The following is a 25,342-nucleotide window of genomic DNA, read 5'->3' as shown; positions in this document are numbered from 1 at the left end:
TGACCTTCCTTCTCCGAGCAGCTCCAAGCCCTCGGGTGTTTCCTTCACTGCAGCCCGAGGGGGACAGGAGGGTCCTGCACGTTCACAGCTGCTCCGAGTGGCTCTGTCCTGCCGCTCTCCGGATGCCAGCGCTGTCCTTTCTCAACGCTGGGGTTCACAGTTGCCTTCTCCTCCCTTTGATTTCCCTTGAAGTTCAAATTCAAGTACAACCAGTTTGAACTGAATGAAAAAAGAAACCCACGAGAACAGAGTCATTCTTTTGTGAAACAAGTTAGCAGCGTTGTCCCAACCAAAGCGGCCTCCAAAGGCCCCTGCAGCAGAGGGACGGGAGCCTTCCCCGCTATAGGATTTCCTCCCGCTGGTTCTTGGGTTTCAGCGCCACTTGGCCGTTGCGCACGGAGCCGTTCTGGCTGCGGAGCAGTTTCCCTTTCTCGCGGTCAGGCCAGGTGAAGATGGCCTCGTCGCTGTCCAGCTCGGACTCCGAGTGCATCAGGCTGGTGTTGAGGACCTGGGCTTTCTGCCTGCCACCTTCGAAGGAGAGAGATTCCCAGGTTAGAAATGCTTCTCACCCCGGTCAGACACCTCGCCGCACTCCATTCCCCCTCGTGTCGAAGGGGCAGCCTAACCAGACGTGTTTGTGTCTGTCACTTATTCCCTCAAATGCTGAAGCCAAAGTGCTCCCGTTTCAGATACTTTGGCACAACAGGGGTCACGCAGACACTTCAGGAGAGCGCAAAGCGCCAGGTAGGAAGGCAAATGATGTTACCAGAAGGGGCTGTGAGCATTCGTGGGAGCTGTGCCTCCCTGACCTTGCTCGGGGCACTGTCTAGAGAGCTCTGAGGGCCAAGGGCTGTAGTAAAGAGAACACGCAGGTGTGCGAGGGAAGATCACTACCCTCCCTGCTCCCATCTCTGCTGCTCTTGCCTGCAAGGGAAGAGATAAATTAACAGGCTGAACTTAGATTAATGCACAAGGACGGGAGAGAGACATTCACCGATGTTGTCAGCAGAGGAAATATTTAAATTTAGCTTTTCCTTAATGGAGAAATGCAACATTTCCTCTGTTAGCAGAATGCTCCCTGGACGTATCTAGCAGGGAAAAAGACTTTAGTCAGCAGCCAGCCTCGGAAGCAGCAAGATGGGTTTGGTTACCAGAGAGCAAACGGCTGAGGCACATTTGCTGCAGAACAAGGAGCCCTTTATTTAACAGCGGGGCTGTTCCATGTGAGGTGGCAGATGGTCACATTAAAGCAGAGCTGGGTGCTGAGGGAGGACAGAACACGTGGTTTTAGTTCAAGGGTATCCGTGTTGGTGCAGTTGGGACGCCCGGGTCCTCAGAGGAGTTGTTGGATCAGCTCTGTCGCTGCCATGCCCTGCAACGCTGCTGTTGGGCACTGCTCACTTTGCTGGAGCACCGTTACATGGGCTCATCAATGATTTTCCATGGCAAACAAGGGTCAGTTAACGCACAGTTAAGATAACCCTTCCTCAGGACAAAACCAGGATGCAGGCTCTTGTTTGAAATGTGTTATTTCAGCGCTCCCCAGCATTCGGTGTCACTGTCACTGTCTGTCACTGTCCCACCTCTCCCTCCTTTCCCAGTCACTCACAGGCGACCATGGCTTGGTTCAGGTGTCAGAGCCAACCGCAGCAAAAACGCTCACGTCTGAAATAACTCCAGGATCTTTGCAAAGTGCCTGACAGGACAGCAATGCAGACAGGAAAGCGCTGGCTAAGAACACTGAGGATGAACGACGGCCTTTCTGGAATGGGCCAATGGCTTCTGGCAAGAAGGGAACAGCCAGAGGAGAGTGGAAAGCCTCAGAGCAAGAGGAGTTACAGCCAAGACCCAGTGTTGGGCCTCCTGGATCAGGCTGGTCTCTGCACAGCCTACATGCACCCACTGACTACTTCTGAGATAGGAAGTGGAGACTTCAGGACCAGACCAGTTTCAGCTCCAGTTTCTAAACCAAAGCGTGAGATAACTTGACTAAATACCCCATCTACCGATCTGAAACAAGCTCTCAGATCTTCTGAGGCTCGGCTGTCAGTGCCAAGCATCACGTTTGTTTCACTCTGTGATTTTTAAGTCCACGGAGGAAGAGTGTTCTTAGTCAGCAACCTGGAAATGCTGAGCTCTTTCCCACTCAAGTTTTACCTGCTTTGGGATTTGGTTTTAACTCCAGGCTTTCTTGATCCGTCGCATCCAAAATCTTGTATTTGCTTTTTCTTTTGGATTTTCCTTTTCGTCTAAAGGGGAAGAAAAGGAATTCAGAGGCATTGCTAAAAAAGCTGGAAGGAAAAAAACAACTCTGATCTTCAAAGCTAGAGTACTTGCTTATTTCAGATTATGTCCATATCACAAAGCAAAACATTAACAACATCTCTTCAGTCGCACATTCATAGGCTAATCCAAATCTTCCTTCTTAACTGAGCCCAGAGTTCTAGGACTTTGATGTTCTACTTGAAACACTGAGACACAAAAACTACCATCCCAGGGCCGTGCAGATGAGCTGCTGGGACACGGGTTTGCAACCTTCACCTCCCACTGCAGCTACTTGGCTCTGCAGCTCTGACAGAGCCGGGTTACGGCCTCAGTCCCACCTCTTGCAACAGCAGATCACCATCCAGGACAAGATTCCACAGGCAACCACAATGATGAAGGATGCAATGATCACGTACAGCACACTCCACTCTGAAAGCAAAAGAGATAAAGATGTTGTGGCACCTCATACAGTCAGTGTGTGCTTTTGATGACTGTTCTTGAGAAACAAAGAGAAAGGCCTGGCCCTTTGCAGAACCGGAGGTTAGCACCCCTGACAGCACCACTAACACCTACAGGAGCCGGAGGTTTGAGATCCTGTGTGCACACTCGCTGCACAAGGGCATTTTCAATGTGTGCTGATTTATCAAATTTGCTTTCCTGTGGCAGGAAAGCCCCTGTAGGGGCATAACAGAATAAAGGTGTGATTTGTAAGCTAAGAGTGGACTCAACTCCTAGTGAGTGTTCACCGAGAGGGTCTGAAGAGGAGTTGATTCCCTAATCCAGTATCAGCAGCCTGGAAGGTAACGTGCAGCAAGACCAGGACAGGGACTATCTCCTCATAGGGGCTATCTCCCTCAGGGACTACTCTGCCTGCTCTGGGTTTCAAACACTGTGAACATCCCCAGGGAGGTGGCACGTACCACAGTTGCTTTCGCCGTCCCCCATCCGCGCCCTGACGAAGTTCTCCATCCAGAAGGGGTCACAGACGCAGCGCTTGGTGAAGGAGTCACAGCGGCCGTGCTCAGAGCAGTTCAGCTGACACGCTGGGGACCAAAACCAGCAGGGTGAACGGAACGACTCGCACGCCAGGCAGAAAGGGGACAGCAGAGCTCAGTGCAGCCAACCCCACAGGCTCTGCCTTGAATCCTTTCACTCTGCAGCTCACCCTCCTAGCTTAGCCATACAAAGCGCACACATAAGCACCGAGGTCTCATGTCAAATCAGAAAGTCACGCTTCCCTAACAGCATAACACTCTTAACACACCTAATAAATCATGATTTTCATATAAAAGTTATGGAATTTGTGTATTTCTTAAGCAAGTGTTTTTAAGTAAGGTTTTGATTTTCATACCTGTAATGAATTGGTAAATAACTGATTAATGCATAGTCTAACAGAGTTATTTTTCTGCTTCCCATTTGCTAACACAAATGGAGTGAGCGTGTGTGTGCGCGCAAGGTGTTTCAGCACACGTGAAGAAGGCATCTGAGAAGGGAAAAGGCAGTAACCCACACCAGAGTGACTCTTACTTACTGACTGTGTTGATTTCCAACGCCCGGAAGATGAGGAAGTCTGACTGCTGTTTCCGCAGTTCATTTTTCAGCGTCCAGGCTACCTCTCGTCCTTTGAAGATCTGGTGGGGAGGTTGGTTTTGTACAAAAAACACCATCTTCGTGCTGAAAATCAGACAAAAACGATTATCTGCTGTTTCTCCAAACATCACAGAGCCACTCTCCCCAGTTAACCCATTGGAGGGATTTATTCAGAATCCCAAATTTATTTGAAGGCCACATTTCTGGCCTCGAAAGCAATAATGGCACAGAAAAAGCCAGAAAAAACAAGTGTGGAGGATACCGTATGCTGCATCTTTTATTGCACTCACTTTATGACAGAAGAACTTGCTCCCCTAGGCTTGCTAGCCTTGCAAAGCCCTGTGCATCCTTCAGATTCACAGAAGGATGTATGAATGTTTCAGATTTATTATTACCAGGGAGCCTATGAGTCAAAAGGTTATTAGTGAAGCCCTCAGAGTATGCGAAAAAACAGCAGCTGGGGTGGGGGGGAAAGATCTTTTTAAACAGTACAAGTTACTTTGATAGCTGAGGCAAAAACGGGATTTTAAAGCCACCTGTCAGAAAATAATCTCTGTTCTTTTATAAAACTTCCCACCCTTTTGTCTGCTTAATAAACATACAAACAGACGAAGCATTAATTACAAGAATCCCTCACCTGCCTGACTCAGTGAAGAACAGTGGCAACTGGCCTGGTCATGGCAGAGACAGCAAGGTGCCATTACAACAGAAAGTGCTGGGTCCTCTGTTCTGAGCTCTTTAGGTCTGCACGGACAATCAATTCTGATTTGACTGCTACAGCGGGCAACGTGGACACGAAGGAATCGATACATTACTGAACCCAGGAAAGTCTAAAGCAAAACTGCAGATCTATTGCTGACTTGCTGTGTGACTTAAAGCACTGAGAAAAGATGTAAGGGATGTGCTTCATCTGCCTTAAAACTACCCCCCCCTTAGTAAAAGTTAAGTGTAATACTGCACTTATTTCAGCAGATTACCACTCTGCCCTCGAGGAGTCTGTTGCCATGCCGCTCACATGCATGTTCAGACATCCTCAAAGCACCTACAGTAACGAGACCGCTGCTGGTACGGAGATTTGTGCAGCTCTTGCTGTGACAACCTCCAGCAAGTTTTGTGCAGAGGGGTGAGTTTCCCAGACCAGCCATTTGTGCAAAGCTGAACCTGATCGGGTATTTTCATGCCAAAGCAGCACAGCCAGGGTCCAGCTGGGCTGAAGCATCCCTCGTGTGACTTGCTGGTACTTGGAGATGAGCAACACGGTCCAGGCAGGCGACACGGCCCTGGCCTACAGCCCTGCCTATAAGCAAACTCCCACTTGTTTAGAAGAGACCAGCTGTAGTTTACTGTAAGCTCAATAGCAGTCAAAACCAAGTTTCCTTTATCTCTTCAAACAAAAAAATACACTGGTTTTTAACCCTGTATTTTACATTAAATTGAAGCAGCTGTGTAGGCAGTAAAGCTAATGTAAAACCACAGAGTTTCCATGCAGGGCTACTGCCAAGGGGATTGCTACACCACCACCACCTCTGTGTGGCATCAGTGTTTCACCAAACTACTCCTGTAGCAAGCCCCCTTATTTCCCCAGTTGTAGAAGATCCTTCAGATAGCCTTCACAATTTTCAAAACCAAACCAGATTAGTTCTTTTTTTACAGATTTCAGGGGCAAAGACGTCAGCAGCAGCAAACAGCTTTAGAGGACAATGCCTCCAGAGGGGAGAGATACCCAAGACCTGCTTGGTGAGACACCTTCTCTGACCTCAGCAACCAGGAATATCAGTTTTAAGCAATTTCTCCACATTCAGATTTTCCAATCTGCTTCCCACAAGAAAACAGCCCTTGGTTTACTAAACCCTCAAGCAATTCCCCTCATGTGCACTCCCAAACCCTACCTCTGCTCAGTGTAGGGCTGGATCTTCTGCACCGTGATGTCCGAGTCGAGGACCCCCAGCAGAACACCTATCTGCCGGATGAACATGCCCTTCTGCCTCTCGGTCAGCTGGCTGACATTAACATCCAGAATGATCTCCACGAGGTTATTTTTCCTAGGATCTAGTGAGAATGTAGACGAGAGAGAGATCTTTAGACCTTTTATTTAACAGACCGGTACAAGTCAGGTTTCTCGCATCTTTCCAGAATGATTCTGCTTTGAACACAAAATCAGAGTCTCAGTGCAGAAGGACAGAAGCCCATGACTTTCCCAGGTAAAGTCAGCCTCCAAGAACCATGTGGAAATGCAATCATTTCCTCCAGACTTCTGACCTTTTATAGTTCTGAGCTGGACTAGACTACAGATTTTAACCTGTGGACACTGTATCCAGACAAAGAGGGCTTCCTCCAGGCAGAGGTGGTACAGCACAAAACCCAGACTCACCAGGTTTGACTTCCACTGTGCTCCTTTCCACATCACTCTCTCCTTTGGCATCTGTTACTCTGAGGTGGAATGTGTACGTCCCTTCTACCAGGTTGGACAGGAGGAGAACAGGATGATGGTCTGAATTATTTAACACTTCCTGGAAGGCAGAACAAAATAAGTATCAGGAAAGCAAGGATGAAAGGATCATCATACTCATGGATATCCCTAAAAGGTAACAGATGCCACAATCAGCTTTTCATTTCCTCGGGAGCTGTCAATGCTACCTCTCACTGACTTGTGGGATGCTGCAGATAGACAACTCAAACAGAAACCTCACCCCAGCTGCAGGGCTCCCCTCATCCCGGGTCCACAAGTAGCTGACAATTCCCTTATCGTCAGAGGACTTCGATCCATCCAACTCGGCTGTATTTGTGGGCAAGGTGATGACAACATTACCAGCAATCTTTGCAACTGGCGGCTTGTTGATCTCTAAGCAAACAGAAAGCAAGCAGTTAGATCAAAAACTGGTAATGCCCCATCAACACCTACTGCATCTCCACTGTAACCCAGAAATCCCTGTCTGACCCTGGGGGAAGCGAAAGGAAATGATGCACTGCAGGATTCAGCTGAAGATACAATTCTTCCAGAAAAGGGTAAAGCTCTGCCTTGGAAAAGGCGATTTCAGTGCTCTCCACATTATTTTTCACTCATTCCTCACTCCCACTGTGCTGCTGAAGACAGGTTTTGCTGCACTGCTCAGAGATAAGCCGTGCCTCAGGGCTGGACGTACCTTCTTTGACAATGACGTTGACCGAGCTCTGGCTCTGCAAGTTCCTCTCATCTTTAACTGTCAGAGTGAACTCGTACGTCCCAACTTGCAGGCCTGTTACAGTGGCAGTGCTGCTGTTGGCATTCTCCAGCTTGACACCATCTGGGCCCCTAACCAGAGCACAAGAGGATCAGTTTAAACTTTGCACAGACCACAGGAGCTCACTGCACACCAAAACAGGAGACTCAAGCTCAGAGTTTATGAGGACGTAAAACGACAGCTGTCTGGAAATACGGAGTCCATGACAAAGAGCAAAATTATTTTCTCCAGTTACAAAACAATAATCAAAAGAGTAAGTGCAGCATTCAGAACAAAAAGCATCATTTCTGGTGGCTTAGAGTTTCGGTTATTTTTAAACCAGGGGAGCACTGATACCAGCATTTAAGTAAGGTTTACAAAAAGTGGGACTTTCAGCAAAATTGGCTCATGAACTGCACAATAAGCCAATTTTTTTTAAGAAAAGGTATAAAGCAAAAATAGTTCCTTCATTTATAAGAGCTTTGCACAGACTTTGCATTACCAAACAGAAAAAGCTAAAGCAAGTTGCTCATAGGCTTTTTCCTGAACACCCTAAAGCACTTCAGGGCATTTAGAGTCTGAAGGGAAGCATGACGAGAAGAGCAGAACACTGCTCATCCAAATATACTGCAAAAGCATCAAGTTAGAAGGCCCTGCTGCTGTTTGATCACAAGAGTCAGCCTCTTCAGAAGACCAAGACCACAACACTGCTGTGAATCGAACATGGGTGGTTTCTTGCAAGCCACAACCACACTGAGAACGGGAATCAGGCCTAGAGATGAAGGCAAAGCTATTTCTCATGTTTAAACAAAACTCCACCTCTCTCCAATTCAATATAAATCCTCATCTCATTCTAGTCACTGGTTTTAAATGAAAGACCCCGATACCTGCACAAGGACAGTATGATACACACCGTGTTTTTTCCCAAAGAAAGGAAACGATCTTCTGGTCATCCGAACTCTTGCTGCCATCCAGAGTGGTGCTGTCCACAGGAAGAGTTAATTCTTTATCTGGACCAGCATCTGCCTTTGGGGGCTTATTGTTCTCTGAAAAAGGATGCAATATTTTTCATACACATCCTATAAAACATGGACCTTCAAACCCCAGCATTAAGAACTTTCTCCACGATCCCTAGTCCATTTCCTGCCTGCTATCTGTACTGAAAGTGATGTTAAAAGCAGTTAAGAGTCCAGATCAGCGTTTTATTCACATATCTGAAATAAAATGAGAATGAAATCTAGGAATTCTGATTTTTGCTCTCATTCCCTAAGCATTACTCCACTTTTCCTGCTCCTGTCCCAAGACTGAGCACTGTGGGCAGAGACAGCTGCTTGGAAATACAATCCTGCCATCATGATGGGATACTGTCAAATAGACTACACCGTGTAAAATAAGAGAACAGCCTGGAAAAGCAATACTCCTAGAAACTTTCTTTAGTTCATTTATCAGCAATATACCAGCCTGGAATGGTCCTAAATTAGAGCAGCTTTTCTGAACGCAGCACAAAGCTACTGTAAGATCTAGAGGACGCTGACAGATCGATGCTCACCTCTAACCCCTGGAATGGAAGTGGCAAAACGAGCCAAAGGCAGCTTACCTGGCTGGACTATCACAGTGACCTCTGCAGTGGACTGGTGCCCAGCAGAATCAGTCACTATCAGCTGGTAAGTGTAGTCACCTTCCTGCATTGCAGAGAGCTGCAAGACCGGTGTCCTCACCCCCTGTGAGAAAACATTCATGTAGTAAAAAGAATCCTCACACAGATGATAGACCAGAAGACTGCTGGATTCTAGGGACTTATTTACTAACTCCTGCTATGGGGCCAGAAGTCTGTGCCACTTAAGCATGCAAGGCGCTTACAGCTAAATTCACACACAGCAACAAGGACGCTGCTGTGGAACATAACAAGAGCAATGCCACACAGGTGCTCAGACCTTTGGAGATTCAAGTCAGCAACTCAAGCAAAACCTCTGGGAAACCCCGTGCAAATCACACGCATCGTGAACCTGACTCATGGACTTTCTTACTCCATACATTTGACAGCAGCAATAATCTTTAAAAGAAAAACGCTGACATGGAAACAAGTTCCAGTTTTTTCTGTTAGGACTGAGGAGTGTCTGGCCACTATCAGTAAAGTTTCAACCCAAAAGATCCAGTCCACTGTGTCTGCCCAGCTCAGGAAACGCACACCATAGCACAATGGGTTATCCTGTGCATCTAAATGCCATCCTGACTGGCAGTTACCTAAAACACCACAGCTCAGCCACTAAGCCAGTATCAGCCTCATGTGGATTTAGTTTTAAGTATATATTTAATCATTACATGCTTGCTGTGTAGGATTATGAGAAATTTGCTAAAAGTCAATTAAAAATGGTTTGGATTATAGAAAAAAGGCCAGCTAGGGAGTAATCCAGGTTGAGTACCAGAGACCTGCACTGACCTGCATCTCCATCACCTTCCCTTTGCTGTTGGGGCTGAGCAGCCACTCGTAGCTGACGATGCTGTGATCATCTGTGCTCTGATTCCCGTAGAGGGTGATGGAGTTCTGAGGCAGGGTGATCACTTGGTTTGGGCCCGCATTGGCCACCGGAGGATAATCCACTGCTTTGTTCACTGTCAGGTTTGCAGTGGTGGAGTTGCTGGCACCATCTGAGTCCACTACAGTTAGACTGAACAGGGGGAAAAAAATAGTGAAAGCAGTGAAGAGTCATGGATAGCAGAGCTGAAAACAAAACACTGGCTGGAGTTAACTGAAGTGGCCTGAACACACAAACCAGAACTGCTCTGTGCTACGTCTACATCTGAACATTGATCTGATCAGTTCACATAACACAGTTTTCCCCTTAAGCAGTTGGCCAGTTATAGGTACTCAGGTTTATTTATTTTAAATAGATCTGCTGATGCAGTGCATGAACTTCACACCAAAATTCAGACCAAAGGAAAAACACAGAACAAACATTCAGGTAAAACCATCCATTACTCACGTACGTGCATAAAACCGTTAGGCCTCATACACTTATCTGGGCCAAACACACTGCATTTAAAAACTGGATTTAAAGACTGCATTTCTTCCTAAGCCTTTATCCAAACAGTTTAGATTTGACATTTCAAGAGACATTCTGTAGCACTAGCAGACCATTCGCTCCCTTCTGCCATCATCTGAAACCAGTGCTACAACTTCAGAATAAGAAGTAGCTGCACAGCTTATCTCTTCTGAAGTGAAAAGCTATGAAACTACCTGAAAATGCAGGACTGGAGAGAGAGTACATCTCAAAATAGAGTTCTCTCCATGTTGTGGGTGGAGTTTTTTAGGGTTTTTTTGTGGTTTTGGTTTGGTTTGGGTTTTTTTTTCCCAAACCAGATAATTCAGAAACCTTATACATTCTGCTCTAAGGAATGAGAAGTGATCAACTCCTCCAGGTACCACCTACCTGAACGTGTAATTCCCGGGTACCAGGTTGGTCAGTGTCAGAATGGCAGTGTCGCTGGACACCTTCTCCTCCCGCAGAGGACCCTTCAGCTCTTCCCAGTGATAGCTGACTATTTTATCATCATCAGTGCTTTCTGTTTCAATTATGAAAGAAAATGCACATAAAAGGAGTTAGAAAATGCTGCTTCAGAAAACCCTTCCTTTCACTACGGTGTATCTGACAGTCAAGCCAGTTCCTCTGAAACTTTATGCCAAGAGCACACAGAACCCAGGCTTGCCAGACTGCTGGATTTAAAAGTGCAGGTACTCACGGCTGCCATCAATGACAGTTGAAATGGTTGGCAGTGAAATCTCCTGGTACTGTGGGGACACGATGGCAACAGGAGGCTGATTCACCCGAGGCTCTGCAACAACAACCGAGCTGTTACAATGACATCTACAGGCAGATCAGGAGAAAAAGCCCTGGCCAGGGAACTCTGCAAAACTACTCTGTACATCCCTTTTCCTCTCCCCAGCCCTATCTACCCTCAGTCCTGCAGTCAGCGAGCCCAGGAGAGGAGTCCAAGGTGTGGGCTTGCTGTGCCACACAGCTCCAAGACAGCCGTCCATCAGACTGCAGAGAACTGCACAATCAGCGACAGCGACTCGTGCTTTCAGCCAGTTATACACCAACGCACAGAAACAGTGCTAACAACAGGGATTTGAAAAAGGAAGGCGAGCTGTCACCACTATAGTGCTCTGGAAACGGCTGCACTGCATCAGCTCTCCCATTCTGGGTCAAGCATTCAAGCACAGACCGTTCTAACAGCAGCACCCACAGCTTCGTGCCAAGGTTTGGCTGCTGCTCTGAAAAAATGAATGATTTTGATCCATGCTGCCAGCTGCAGATTCACTGCTTATGAGGAAATGATCAGCAACGGCATCCAGAAGGGCAGCCACACACTCTTGTTAATTCAGGGAGAGCAAGAGCACTTATTTGCCCACAAAGGTCTTGCTGAAGTGTGAGAAATAAATGGTTTTTGCATAAAAAGGAGATGCAGAACCTGTGGTTAATTCTTTACACGGCCCATCTAAAAAATGCGACCTGGTGAGCCAGCACAAGCTACTCTATCTACCCCAGCTCATCTGCAAACCACATCTTAGAGTAAGGAATGAGATTTGACTTAACCTGCCTGTGGCTGGGAATGATATTCTTTACTGGAGAGGGAAGAAAAGAACCTCCAAAGGAGCTTCAAAGCTCTGGCTGCCCTTCCTTTTCTGCTCCTGCTGCTATAAGCTTTTTACCCAGTTACAGCCACTGTTCATTGAAGCAGTGGCCTTCCAGGGCGAGACATTTGCTAAGCACTTTTGTATCAGTATTCCAGTTCTTTTATCGAGTGGCTGGCCTGCACGCAGTACAGCAGAAACAGCTGTGTGTGTTACTTTCACATCTCAGGAAATTACTTAATACACGTACGTATATACTGAGTTATCTGAGAGGGATGAAGGAAATATAAAATTCCACCAACTCACTTGGATTCACCGTTACATTCACGTAACCCTCTCCGCGTGCGTTTTCCCCATCGACGACGACTTTGAATTCGTACAGACCAACAGTCAGCTGGAAGTAAACACAACAGATTCTTTACCTTCAGGGTGGCAGCACCTTGCCAGCAGCTATGAGAAGGTCGAGATACCTTGCCCTGGCACAGCAGCAGCATAAAACACAGGCAGTTATGCTTCAACCTGCGCATACACAGCAAAGAACGGTTTCCACGCCAGAACAGTAATAGGCATCTTAGTTTATGATGGCTATGCAGAAACCAAAGCTTGGTATTTCTTTCTACCACAGGTGCCACAGGATTGTCAGTCAAGCTTTAGGTTTCTAGCAACACCAGGCAAACAGAAGAGAGGTAACAGAGATTAGTTCAGGTTGTCTGGCCACAGGAATCTGCACGAGCAGATTGCATTTGCGATGAGAAAGGCTGCAAGTAAGAGAAGAAAAATCTCTCCTTGTGTGTTTTTACAAAGGAAAGTATTTCTCCTTTTCCTTCTAGGTGACATGAGCCAGGCAATCACCCCTTCATCATTCACTGTTGAACCAAGATGAGAGGGTGATGGATGAGGTGCTGGAACACAATCGTGGTATCCAAAAGGCTGAGCCCCTGGCAGAGACAGACACACTCCCTGCTCAAAGGGCTTTTCTCTGCGTGTTGTGACTAAAGCCTGTAGACTTCTTCCGAGTGCAGCAGCATCCAAGATGCTCAAAGGAACATCTCATAAAACCAGACCTGTTTATTCACACAGTATTTAAAGACATTCCCTTGTAAAGAATCCCCACGTGCAGAAACCAGCAATCCCTTCACTGTCAGAGCTTGCCTAAACGCAGCAGCCAGGGACGTGCTACGAGGTACTCCACAGCCTCGTTAGTGCAATCAGCAAGTCCCTTTTTCAGTGGGCAGTGCAAGGCTTCAGACCCAACCAGACAACCACACTGCTTCAGTAGCAGAAATATCCACAGCCCTTTGTCAATGTTAGACTGTGCCATCTGTAAGGCTTGACACTGCTTGTAGGCAGCTTTCAGATCCTGAAATCAATTTCTTCTTTTCCTCACGCCAGATCAATCTCCTTTTTATAAGAGACTTAGAAAAAAGGCTTGCAGTCAAATGTTGGCTGCCTGCCCATCATGCAATTTCCTATTCATCCTGAAATCACACACAAGCCTTTCCTGGCTGCCAGGGCTCCCATCTTCTCCACTTGGCATTTAACACAACAGGATACGAAGCAGCAAAAGCTTTACCTTCGATAACTTCAGGGTCTGGGAGTGTTTCCCTTCCATTTCTCCACTGTAGTCTTTTGGATGAGTAATCAATTCCCACTCGTAGGAATAAGTGGTTCCTTAAAAAAAAGGAAGTCCAGATGTTAGTTCTTAAAAAAACTGCCTTTCTGCCATGCTAAAGAAAAGCAAAGGTATTAAACATTTACAAGGCACATTCTGCTGCACTATGGAGAAATGAGACAGCTTGGAATTTGGGCTGCAGCTTTTTGGGAATATACCCAGGAAAAGAGACAATCTGCTTCTGCACACATTTATTCTGGAGCCAAAAGCCATCTTTCAGCCTCTGAGGCACTGAAGAGCTTTGGAACAACCACAGCTCCAGGGTCATGAGCGAGAAAAACTGTGCCCTCAAATCCTGCAGACACAACATAATGCCATTTTTTGAAGAGCAAAGCATCTCATCCATCCCTGCTGGTGCACAACACGCCATGTGCTTGCCTCTCTGCAGTCTCCCACTGTCATTGTGGCCAGAGCAATGGTAAACAACTTTACAAACACCAGTGAACAATTTGCATGATCAAAACAGGAGTGTGCAGAAATGTGTTCCTCAGCATGCTAACCTCAAAAAACCCTCACTATTTTATGTGAGAGGCAGCATGAAGTAATAGCACAGGACAAAAGACTTCTACAGGAAAAGTGTTCTCTGGCAAAAGGCATTTTCAAGATCGTCCTTATTTAATGCTGCACACAATGCCATTTGCCATTTCACCATTGCAAGCCCTTAGCAGAATCCCCGGGGAAGCCTTACGAGGTGGTGGCTCAGGAAGCACAAACGCATTCAGTTGAACTTCATTCTTTGGCAGGGTCACTTCGACGCTGTCTCCAGCAGAAACCACCAGCTCCTTCATGGCTGAGAGGGAGAAACAGAATTGGAAGAGGAACAGAAAAAACACCTTAGATACAAACATAAAACCCACCTTGGCTTCAGAGCCTGTGGAATAAAAACCAGCTACAAATGGCTGTATTTTGTAAACACCCCGTCACTCGATACAGCTCCCGTTTCAGGTTCTGCTCTCATCGTTAATGCAAAAGCACTAATGGGGTTTCACAATTTTCAAACAAGCCCAGAATCACTCAGACGCTTCTCTCTTTGCAGGTATGGTGCAGCTCCTGCTCCTTTCCCAAAGAGCTGAAACATGACCCTGTGCAGGGGAGCCCGGCGGGACAGGAGGGGCTTTACCTGGCAGGGCTCAGCAGAGAGCCCAGCTGCAGGCCCATGGCACAGGCAGACACCACTATTTACCAAACTGTGATTTCAGAGCTTCACAAACACATCAAGAATCCACGGTATTTCTCGTCTGAAACACTGCCTGGGGGCTAAGAGGATTTTTTTTTTAAACTGCACAGCTACCACACTGAGTATGGAAACTCAAAATACAAACCTGTTCTTTATGTTTTCTTTTCAACCTCACTTAAGAATTTTCTTGCCATTCCATTTCAAATAAATTGACAGTCTGTTTGTCAAGACCACAGGGTAAAGACCTGACAACTATGGCCAGCGACAATTCTTGTTATTAGCATTAAGGTCACCAGAAAGTTGACTGCATTTCTTAGAGCACCTCCTGGCCTCCTCATCCTCCTCTTCCCTTCCCATTTGCTTTAATTTTGTCTTTTTATTATCAAGCCTGGGAATTATGCATGGAAAACGAGAATTAAAGTTGCTTTTCCCTATTTTGATCCTGTCAAAGACAATGTTTGAGATATGCACAAAAAATCCAAGTTAAAAAAGATGAGGAAAACGTCACTAAACAGGTAGCCTTTCTTCCATCTGTTCATTAGGTACTGGAATTAATCAGTTAACTAAAAGAAAACAAATTCATCACATTCTTTTTATCCCTTCTCAGTTACTCCAGATCCTGGAACACCACAGCTCCACCAGCTGCAAAGAGTTTCAAGGCAAAAAGAAATCCGATACCAGCAGGAAAAAGCCCCAAAAACCAACAAACAGACAATAACCCAAACCCTCGCTTGGGAAAACGACCCCTCACATCATCTTTGTGTTCCTTAGCAAAACGAGGAGGCTCTGGCTACGTTACTTTTCCAACACAAGCTGCTGAAGATGTTTAAAACATATTGTCCAGTTTTAGCTGGGGTGAGCCCTTAGAAAGCACAGTCACTCCTTGGTGCAGGCATCCAATCAGCTTCCTGCCAAAAATGTCTGTGGATGCAGCGTTCCCTTTACACTTCCCATTTGCTCCCCTGTAAGGGAAAGGAGCCCTAAATGCAAAAGCAATTCCGCTGTGAACACCTCAGCAAACAGGATTAACCTAGTTCTGAGGTATCACACCACCAGTACACACCGTTTGCCTTGCACCACATCTCAACTTACACTTGGGGAATTAACGTATCACCGCTGCTTTCAAGCTGTTCTTGGAAATGGATCCGATGGCCACCTGCAGATTTATGATGCCAAAGTCCCATTCTCACGAGTTAATGAGGTCCAATTGGCCCGTGCTCATGCATGTATCTCAGCACGTTTTCAAAGGCAATCTCTGAAACTATCCCCTATTTTTCAGTGTTGCAATGGACGTCACCCAAACCCGAGCAGCTGAACTTGCCGGAGCGCTGTGCTCTCACCTGGTGTGGTGGCAGTGGTGCTCGGTGACGCAGCAGCGTCGGGCCGGATTGTGGAAACGCTGCCGTTTGTGGGAACTCCGCTCGGCACTGAAGTCGCCGTCTGCAGCTTCGTTGTGCTCTTCACTGGCACGGGGCTGAGCGTGGGCAACGCCTCCGAGGAGTGCGGACGGACCAAAGCATCGTCTGCCTGCGCCGGCCTCTCGGTCCTCCCTGTGGCCGTCAAGCCCTGCGCTACAGCACTGGAGAACGTGGTCAACACTGATGGCTCTGGTGCAGATGTTCCTGCGTGGATCTGGGAAGGAAAAAGTTGTCTTAGTTTGAATCTTAGCTGAATCTCAGTTTTGTTTTACTGTGTTGAATTTGTATTTCTCCTTCTCCAGTAAGGGGTGCTGAAAGGTCCCTGGTTTGTTTTTCCCATCCCAGAAGCAGCATGTTTTACTGCCTCCTCTCCTGGATTTTCTCCCTCCACAGCAGACAGACCATTTCCAGCCCAGTTGAACATCAGTTAATACCATACATTTAACTACAGCATCTTAAATATCATGGCTGTTGATGCAGCAAACACGACAGAAGAATTCAAAATTGCAGTGAGTGGAGCTAAAAGAACAGAGAGGTGGGATAACACAGAAGTGAAACACAGGGGCCAAGTACTGGGGTTCATTTGGATCAGTTATTTTGGCCATCTACTCCTTTTTCTAAAGCTGTGCAGTTGCCAAGCGCAAAGCAGGAGGATCGCAATGGCACTTTTAGGTAATAATCGACTCGTTGCAGCAAGAGGAAATTTATTTCCAAATCGCTCTTCAAAGCAAGGTGACCTGACACAAACAGCTCCTTGTGTGCGTGCCACAGGAGACGCTGCCGGGGCAGGGAGCCGAGCTTTGCTCACATCCACACAGGATGAGCCACTTTATTGAAAACAATCAAAGTGGCAGCAACAATTTCCTCTCTTTCATCAGAAAATTCCTTTTACAGGACCATTCCCATTCCAGCTCTCAGCCTGCCAGGCAGTACTCTTGACAATTCACCTTCACCACGAAGTACATGCGTGTAGCACACTTTGTTGAGCTCACTCTACTTTAAGAGCATCTGCTAAATATTTAAAATGGAGCAATTCACATCTTTGAGAAGTGTTTTGGAGCTGCACTGCCCACTGCTGCTCCTCACTAGAGCAGCTGATCAAAAGCTCACGTTGGAGGAAATGTTCTCAAGTTTTCATACCATGCTGCTGGCGCTCAGTCCAGGAAACAGGAACTGTGAAAATGCTCTGGACCATGGTGGGCAACATCCTGGTCAGTAAATGGGCTGGGCTTCAGAAGTCAGCTGTAAAAATAAAGCCCTCCTGCACACACTGCAACAGCCAGCCAGGCCAGGAGCAGCAATGAAGGTTTCTCTGCAAGAAGGCTTTCTTGTGATCTTGGGCAAATCATTTCCTCTTCCCATAACCCAGCTAAATTCTCCCTCTGTCACAGCATGTAAAACACCTCAGTTCATTTGTATATTTGATTTACATCTGAGCTCCACGGACCAAAGAACCCAGCACTGGTTGTTAGTGTTACAGACATTGGCTGTTTTTCTCTACTTGCTTGCTTGTTGATGGGCTCTTTAATGAAACCAGGGACTCTTTGGAACAAAGATGCAAGCAAAATTGGGCACTCCGCTCTTCATCAGTGGCCTCAGGACACCCGGCTGTCCCAGGCAGCATCACCTTACACATTCACAACTCTGGTTGACTCAGGACACCAACTCCCTATCACCAACCATGCGAGTAAGATACAGTTAGAAATGCTGGCACGACAAGAGGGGAAGAGCCAGGCAGGACCTGGGACACTTGAGACACTCTTCAGGAAAGGCACAGGGGTAGAAAGTCCCCATGAGCTCATACCACCATGGGAAACCGCTTTTTGCATGGCATGAGTCAACCCAGATGGGTCACAAGCACAGCTGTCACAAAAGCCATGCAAGACACCAGCATCTGCTCACTGGGCACAGCAGCCGAGTCTCCACTTTGCTCAGTAAAGTTTTCAGCAGCTGGATGCTTCCTTGACACCTTTTTTAATGCCCAAAAACCCCCAGCTTCACAGTTAAGAGAGATCCTCTTCCTCCCAGAAGTCTTCAGGATGACTCGACAGCCAAATGTCTGTGGAGAGCCTGAATTCGATAAGCTTTGCCTGGGGCAACATCACAGCCAAAAATGCCTCTGATGCTTGCAAGCCGAGGCATTTCTTATCTTTACTCCATAACCCTGAATTCTTTAAAGCAAAGAACAGAAGATTTCGTTCCTGGGGATAAATGAGGAGGAGACTAGAAGTTTGCCAGCTGTCCTACCCTATTAGCTTAGAAAATAGAAGGAAGTGGGATAAGGGCCTGAGTGGACGTGGGAGTGTCAGACACTTTTGAGTCTGACCCCCAACTGCCTTGGGCTGGGACAAGCGACCTGAGCTCCCTGAGAGTCCTAAATCTGCAATGTGGAACGAGAACAGCTCTGTGCATCAAAATCCACCCTGAACCCAAGCTACCTGTCTTCTGGAGTTGTATTTTATTTAATTTAAATGGGCCTTACTTTGCTAAAAATGGTCTGAATTTACAGAACAGGCTCTTTTCAGCCCAGATTCTACTCTCTGTCATTTGCACAAGGTGCTGTGCCTCTGAAGACCTTTAAGACAAAAACCAGGCTGTTGTAACAACCCCACTTTAAAGGCTGCAGCCTTTTCCAGTCTCCTGCAGAGCTGCTGCAGCAACCAACTCATCAGCAGCGCTGCGCTGCAGTTAAATCCCAATCGGCTGTTAAATGCATCGCTGTATGTGTGAGTGAGTGAACTGCAGGAATTTCTCTGGGGTGCCTCAAGAGGAGCCCCATCAACACAAATGTGACTGCCAGGAATTCATCACAGCCAATATAATTCAGAAAGAAGTCTTTAATTTGATGAACCTGCATTTTCCAAGAGATCCAAAACTTTCTTACTAGCAAAACCTAGTAAAGGGGAAGAAAAACCTTTCCCTGGCCTACTTATGTGAACCTTATGACAATGTGAACACTTCCTAAAGATGGGAAATCCTGGACACTCAGCAATATTCAGAAGCTGGTTAACCCATGTGATTTAATATTTGCAACCAGTTTAGTGGACAGGCGCTGAGCAGTGATAATATGACAGCTCAGAATGCAACGCTGCAAACGCAGCAAGCAGGGAAATAAAACAATTATTACCAAGAGCAGCAGCAGACATTTAATACCAGCTGCAAAGAAGCCTCCCCAGACATTGCATGCATAACTGAGAGAATGGGGTCACTGTGTAAATCTCAAATATCAGGAGGAGGAATGAACAGGCAGGGTGGAAACGCTGCAGTACTGCAGGGGAGAGAGAAAGCTGAGATCTTGAGTCAGCCCTAAATGCTGCGGGCTTCTGGAAAACCAAACATTTGTGAAGTTTTAGTGCATGATTTCACACCACCCGGGCTGCCCTGGCGCTCTGAGCCGTGTCCCTTGGCTGCTCTCCACATCCTGCTCTGCTGGGTGGTGGCTTGGAGCAGTCACAGCCCTACCTGGAAGCGAGATTTGAATACAAGAGAGAGAAACAAATTCAGTCCTTTCCAGAAGGCATCAGGCTGCAACGGTGCCAAAGCCCAGAAACGTGGCAGGAGGTATTTAAGGAGCAGCTCCACAAAGCAGAATTCCTTCTCTTTCACCATCACAAGTGCGCGGACTCTTTTTGTCTGCTAAGGCTCAAAAAACTATTTGCAGACTTAAATTGTTAAGTGACGTTTGCATTTTGAAGTGTGCCAATTTCTCTTCAACATCCAGATTTACCAGCTTAACACTGTGCATGTTTGGAGCGAAGACTGAACTGCTTTCATTCAAGCAATGCCAATGTAAGCTTTTGTGGATTTGCAAAACCGAAGCAGCCTTCAGAGACAGAACAACAAAGTTGGCATTAAGATGCCAACTCAAGCAGGCTGACATGAAAGTACGCTGGAAACTATGCAGTTTAACTATAAAATAACCTATTAAACTGCCTGAGTTCAGCACTCAAAGGAAAACAGTTTTGTTTATTTTGTGGATCTAAAAAGGTATTTTTACAGGTTTCAACTCCCAGGCACTTCCCACTAACATCACATCTCACTTTTCCTTCTCCTTTGGCAATTACTTTGGCGTGATTATACAAAGGATAAGATTATCACCTCCATCTCCCCTCACCTTCCCAAAGACACTTTATCCCAGCTAGGAAGATGGGGGAAAACACCCTACCCCAAAAAAACCAAACAAGAACCTCAACCCTTGGCCTTGCCTTGTTGACAGGAGGCAGTAAACAGGCATCCAGGGAGGTATCTTATCACTTAGGCAGTTTTAAGTCAAAGTCTACGTGAAGCAACATTGAGCAGGAGGGCGTCAGCTGCCCAGGGCAGCCCCATTCCAGCCGCAGCGACCTCACTTACCTGTGGCAAACCAACACCGTCTGCATCACTTGATCTGTTCACATTATTGCTTTTGGGAGTGGACGGACTTTTGGTTTTCTGCTCTCTGGGATCCTGTCCATTTTTCAGCGAGTCTTTCTTTTGATCCGGATGGCCTTCAGGAACAGGCCTGTCTGCCACCAAGCGCCTCAGCACTTGATCCTTCAAGCGCTCGGCTTCGCTTCGGCTGCTTCGAGATTTGCTGTCGGATGCTCCGGCTGCAGCCTCACCGCTGGGGCTCACTGCTGCACCCCTTTGCAGGGGCTCCCACCTGTTACCTGCCAAGCTCCATCTCTGCAATGACCTCCGCAGTCTCTTTTTCCCCTGGACAGGGATGCCCCAGTCCAACCACTTGTGAAACCCGGTCTTCACATCACCTTGCTTTAAGGAGTGCTCTGTGCTCTTTGATTTCTTTAAAAACACCAAAACGGAGTCAGAAAAGCCAGTCCTGTTTGCCTGACACACGCCAGGCATCGTGCAGTTCACCTGGATGCACATATTTTCCAAGAACCAAAAAGCATCACAGGCGGGGCGCTGGCAGCAAGCAGCCTGACAGGACCGAACAGTGTGAAACCCCTCCAGAAGCTGGAAGTGGTGATCGTTCCACGACCTCAAACGGCCAAACAGGATCCTCCCCGGCTCGCATGTAGATCTGTTCCAGTTTGCATCTGGGAAAGGGGAGGGGAGACAAAGACAATCCTCAATCCTTTAAAGCAATGCACAGCAGAGCCTCATCACCACTGTCAAGATGAATTTAGGGCACAGTTACTTATTTTGACTAAAACCTGCTCCACTTGAGTAGTCGTTAGATCTTCTAGAACAGAGGCCTGCAAGGCCTATCCTCGCCACCCGCTCCACTGTAGTGCTTTCCATAACAGAAATTGTGTCAAACATGGTTTTTAAGAATCAAGTTACTTCAGATCTCAGATCAGCAGTAAAGCAGCAACTGCTTTGCATATAGATTTTTCTTTTCTTACCATGAAAAATTAAGAGTGCTTGCAAGGATCAATGGATTAAAGGCTTCCAAAATTCAGAGCTCTGCAGATTAAGGACTCCCTAAAAATAGACTAATGACCTATGGGACTGTTACACTGCGCTGTGTTCAGCATCCAAGTGATAATAGGTCACTGGAAGATTACTTTACAAACTATGTTGCTGGACTCAGAGTAGTGCAGCTGGAGAGCGTGCTCCTGACCTGGCTCCCTGCCTATCAAGAACGGAGCCCTTGAACACAACACAAATAGAAAACTTTCTCCTCCGTTCAAATAAAGAAGTCTGAATTATAATAACCTGATGCCCATTTGAGGGCTTCAAACTCCAGCCACAAGGACACTTAACCACACACGACAGAGATCACAAGAAACTCTGCTCTGAATCCCAGCTCATACCCAAAGTCAGTGACATAAAAGTGCAACGACTTTGCCCTTCCTCCTGCACCATCCCCAGATGGTCTCATATGACCCAGATAACATTGTATTTGTGTATTATTGTATACAATACAAACAAAGCAAGTGGGGAAGACAGAGGACATATTTCATCTCTGGAAAGATGAAAGATTTTCCACCAGGAAAATTCACCCAGCCTGTTCAGAAAATGCTTCCTCCCCGAGTCCTGCAGGAACACACCACAGGCCACATAAATCGTTGTCAGGAGAAGCCACACCTTTGCCAGCCTTGCAATGGGGCGCAGACCTCCACAGAACCTGCACTAAGCAGACACAGACCTGCACCAAGTGAGAGAAGTCGGCTGTGATTACTACAGAGTCACTAACTCCTGCTTCCTGAGAGAGCAGCCTCTTCACTCCCTTCCAACTCCTCGTGCCAGACCCTACACAACCGCACACAGGAGCTCGCAGGACGAGTCGGACCAGCAGGACAGCAAACGTGGTCACCAACAGCACTGCCAGCAGCTTCAGAGGAAAGCACGAGAAACCCGACAGCAGGAACGTTCCCGAGGACGAGCTCCCTCCAAAGCCCCAGCAGCCGACCCAGCCCAGCACAAACCACAAGACGCCTGCACAGAGGGTGTGCTCAGTCACTTCTTTATGTTGTCTGTGCCATTTTTTTCTTCTTCCCTAGCATATCAGTACAAAAAATGGTGCTTTTCTCAGGAACTTGGGAGTTCCTGTCCCAGCAATGCAGTTCACTGCTTTGCTGAACAGCAGGGGAATGGAGCAGACAAAAACAGTTGCTATTAATAAGCTCAGGTTCACAGACGTGCTCAAGCAGTTAATCCCTCCTGATAGCAGATTAATGATTAAAGACTTGACTCCATAGACTTTTTTAATCTGTCACATGTAACCAATTATGTCAACATAGTTCCTCTTGCGTAACCTCGCATGATAGCACTAATTTCTAGGCAGCCATAACTCCTCCTCGGTTTAACAAACGCTGCTGCCTGAGCGACACAGCCAAGACCAAAAGAATAAAAGCTCTGCAGTGGAAAGCGTCCACGTTGGGATAACTATGCCACATATAATTATATTTCTTTCTGTACATGCATCAGCCTTCGTGGTTTTAACTCCCCCAAGCAGATCAGCCCTCAAACACTGTGGAAGCGTCCCAAACACCCTCTGAGAGTGACACAGGACTCTCAGCAATAGCTCTACACTTCTAAGACATTGCTAAAGACAGGAAACGCCACGCAGGAAAAGCCCAGTCAACAAGGAAACACGCGATGCATCTGACACACCATCCAAACACCCAGAGCTGGGAACGCAGGCATACAAATAGCTCTTTCCAGGTACTAAAGTAGCTGATTAAGGTCACACAGCTCATTAGCTTAATCAAATCTGTCACTTGGTAAGCGTCCAGGAAGGCCTGGTGAAACAACAGAGATGCTGCAGCAGCATAGAGAACACGGCCACATAACTGAGGAACAAAGCAAAACCACTGCCTTTTCCAGTTTTTGACACAGCAACCTTCCAGTGAAAAGCAAGCAACAGGCACAGGGGTTGGTCCATGCTGAGGTCACCACTGCCTCAAACATGTAACTCACTGCAACCTGAACACAGAGGGGAACAAAGGCACAGAAACTTTCTGAACTAGGATCTGGTGAATGCTACATGGGAAAAATACCACCTCTTGGTGAAGGTGTGGCCTCTCTCGCAGGGACTTAACACATCTCTGAAAAGTCAGACTCTGAGCTTTTTAAATAAAAAAAAGACCCACACACAATCGATTACGTGAAAACTTCCATGCAAGCCACTAACTCAGTTGTTGACTTGAGCAGGAGGTTGGTTACTCAAGTTTGAACAGGAAATAAAAAACCAAACATAACAATTGCCTGTAGGCAAATACAGGTTGTTGACTTACTGCGTCTGGGGAGAGCCTTAAAGGTTTGAGAGCTAAAAAGATGTTCCTGCCTTCCCAACCTGCTTCAAGTATTCCTTAGATGAAATTATTCTCCAGAGTGCCACTTGTTCATTTTGCAGAAAAAAGACTCTGAGCTCAGAGAGAGCTGTCCATGAGATATACAGGCAAGTGCCTGAAAGGCAGCACTGTGTGTGGAGATGCACAGCAGTACTGTGGGACAGACAGACAGACACCCTGCTGCTGGCCACCCAACATCACAGCCGGCTATCAGAGCTGTAAGTGATATAAGAAGAAACCCCTCATGCCCCACATCTCTCCTACACATTTGACAGCTTATTTAGTAACTATTAAGGGTGAGGTTTTGTGCCTAGCAGCAAATAATTTCACTTTCCTCTCGGATATTTTTAAACAAGTCAGAGGGATAAATATCAAGACAAACACAGACGCAGCTCCAGAGAGAACAGAAGAGTCACCTGCAGAGGAGCACAAGGCACACAGGCAAGTGCACAGGCAGAGCAGCTGCAGACTTCTCAGCTCCCTCGCAGGTTTTCCCAGGCAGTTTCGTGGCAGAAATCGGGCGCTAATGCTGAACTTGGCTTCCAACTTCTTCTCCATGGCCTCTGTGGGCAGCAGCGGGGTTCTGGAAACAAGTAAGACATAAACCACAAAATGTCAACCCGACAGCCAATATGTTCTCGCACAGATCCAGTCGACACTATGAAGAGCACGGAGCATTTGTGGAGGAAAAGTAATGCCTTATCTTATCTGCTGTGACTTAGTCCAGCTGCTGCTAAGTAACTATTGATGTACGACACTGAAATGAAATCCACAGTAGCAAAGGTTCCAGCGTTAACTGCAGCAGGCCACCACGATGGCCCTTTTCGTCACCCTCATGATTTCTTCCTCCACTGCTTCCAGTGGCAAAAGGTCAGCAGTCCACTGGGTTCCAAAGACGCGTGTGGGAAATTTCAGCTTCAACTAAGCCACGGGGAACAGACACGCAGCCAGCATCAGGAGCCAAGCACAGGCACTGACAAACCCAGCACATCTGCCTGCCGATGTCATCGCTTGCATGTTGGTGCTGGCTGGTACCAGCCAGAAACAAAGACAGACAAGAAGACAGCAATGCTGAGAGGCAGGGAGCTTGTTTTACCTCACATTCTGCTCCACAGGGCACAGATCAGAAAAGCACTGATGCTCCTTCTCAGCCTTTCTGCTGCCAAAGGCTCTTTTACAGCCCCATACGTTACTGAAATCTAAACTAGCTTTAGGTGATGTGATACGAAAACATTAATTATTTCACAAGTAATAAGCATTATCTCTTTTCACAGAGTAATAAAGTGCCATGAGGCACAAGGAGTCAAATCTATTTCTGAAGAATCAGAAGGGAACACTGTTAGAAATCTGCCAGTGCCTTGCTTAAACTCATTGCCTGTTAAACGTGAAGGAATTCCACCCGCCCGGCAGCGAGGAGCGGGAGCTGCAGCAGCACTGAAGGGACAGACACGGCGGATAGGGGAAAACTTCGCGATGGGAGGTGTAAAACCGCAGCTGCTCAGCCAACAGGTCCGCAAGGAAACTTCCCTGGCCCCGGTCCACCAGCCCCCGGTACCCGTCGGTGCTGACCGTGCGGGATTGGGACGGGTACGTCCACACCGGCCGCGGTGACTCGGGGCCGGGGCGTAGGCACCAACCGACC

The 25,342-nt window shown here is 47.0% G+C and overlaps 1 protein-coding gene across 1 annotated transcript; it reads right to left on the bottom strand.

Annotated features, from left to right (window-relative positions):
* Positions 1–339: 339 nt before the first annotated feature.
* KIAA0319L (KIAA0319-like ortholog) lies at positions 340–24,258 on the bottom strand. The gene is made up of 20 exons (XM_010194767.1): positions 24,117–24,258; positions 20,312–20,997; positions 15,881–16,172; positions 14,052–14,153; positions 13,265–13,362; positions 11,998–12,085; positions 10,797–10,889; positions 10,487–10,619; positions 9,496–9,724; positions 8,653–8,776; positions 7,969–8,101; positions 6,999–7,147; positions 6,546–6,697; positions 6,227–6,365; positions 5,745–5,904; positions 3,797–3,939; positions 3,186–3,308; positions 2,604–2,694; positions 2,158–2,249; positions 340–528 (listed from the first exon to the last, which is right to left on the bottom strand). Exons 1-20 carry the CDS (start codon positions 24,256–24,258, stop codon positions 341–343), a joined length of 3,357 nt encoding a protein of 1,118 aa, XP_010193069.1. The 3' UTR covers position 340.
* Between the last annotated feature and the right edge of the window lie 1,084 nt (positions 24,259–25,342).

This window comes from Mesitornis unicolor, unplaced genomic scaffold (assembly GCF_000695765.1).
Source record: "Mesitornis unicolor isolate BGI_N332 unplaced genomic scaffold, ASM69576v1 scaffold12911, whole genome shotgun sequence".
Lineage (NCBI taxonomy): Eukaryota > Metazoa > Chordata > Aves > Mesitornithiformes > Mesitornithidae > Mesitornis > Mesitornis unicolor.
The sequence above is the reverse complement of the archived record's forward strand: the minus strand, read 5'-3'. Positions and strand labels throughout refer to the sequence as shown.

What these genes read in the sequence shown, in the direction of transcription:
- KIAA0319L (XM_010194767.1), bottom strand. Translation starts at nt 24,258, where the DNA reads ATGGAGAAGAAGTTGGAAGCCAAGTTCAGCATTAGCGCCCGATTTCTG. An exon ending in AACTGTCATTGATGGCAGCC is followed by an intron (nt 10,620 to 10,796) that starts GTGAGTACCTGC and finishes TAATTGAAACAG; the next exon opens with AAAGCACTGATGATGATAAA. An exon ending in AGGGGAGCCCTGCAGCTGGG is followed by an intron (nt 6,366 to 6,545) that starts GTGAGGTTTCTG and finishes TCTGCCTTCCAG; the next exon opens with GAAGTGTTAAATAATTCAGA.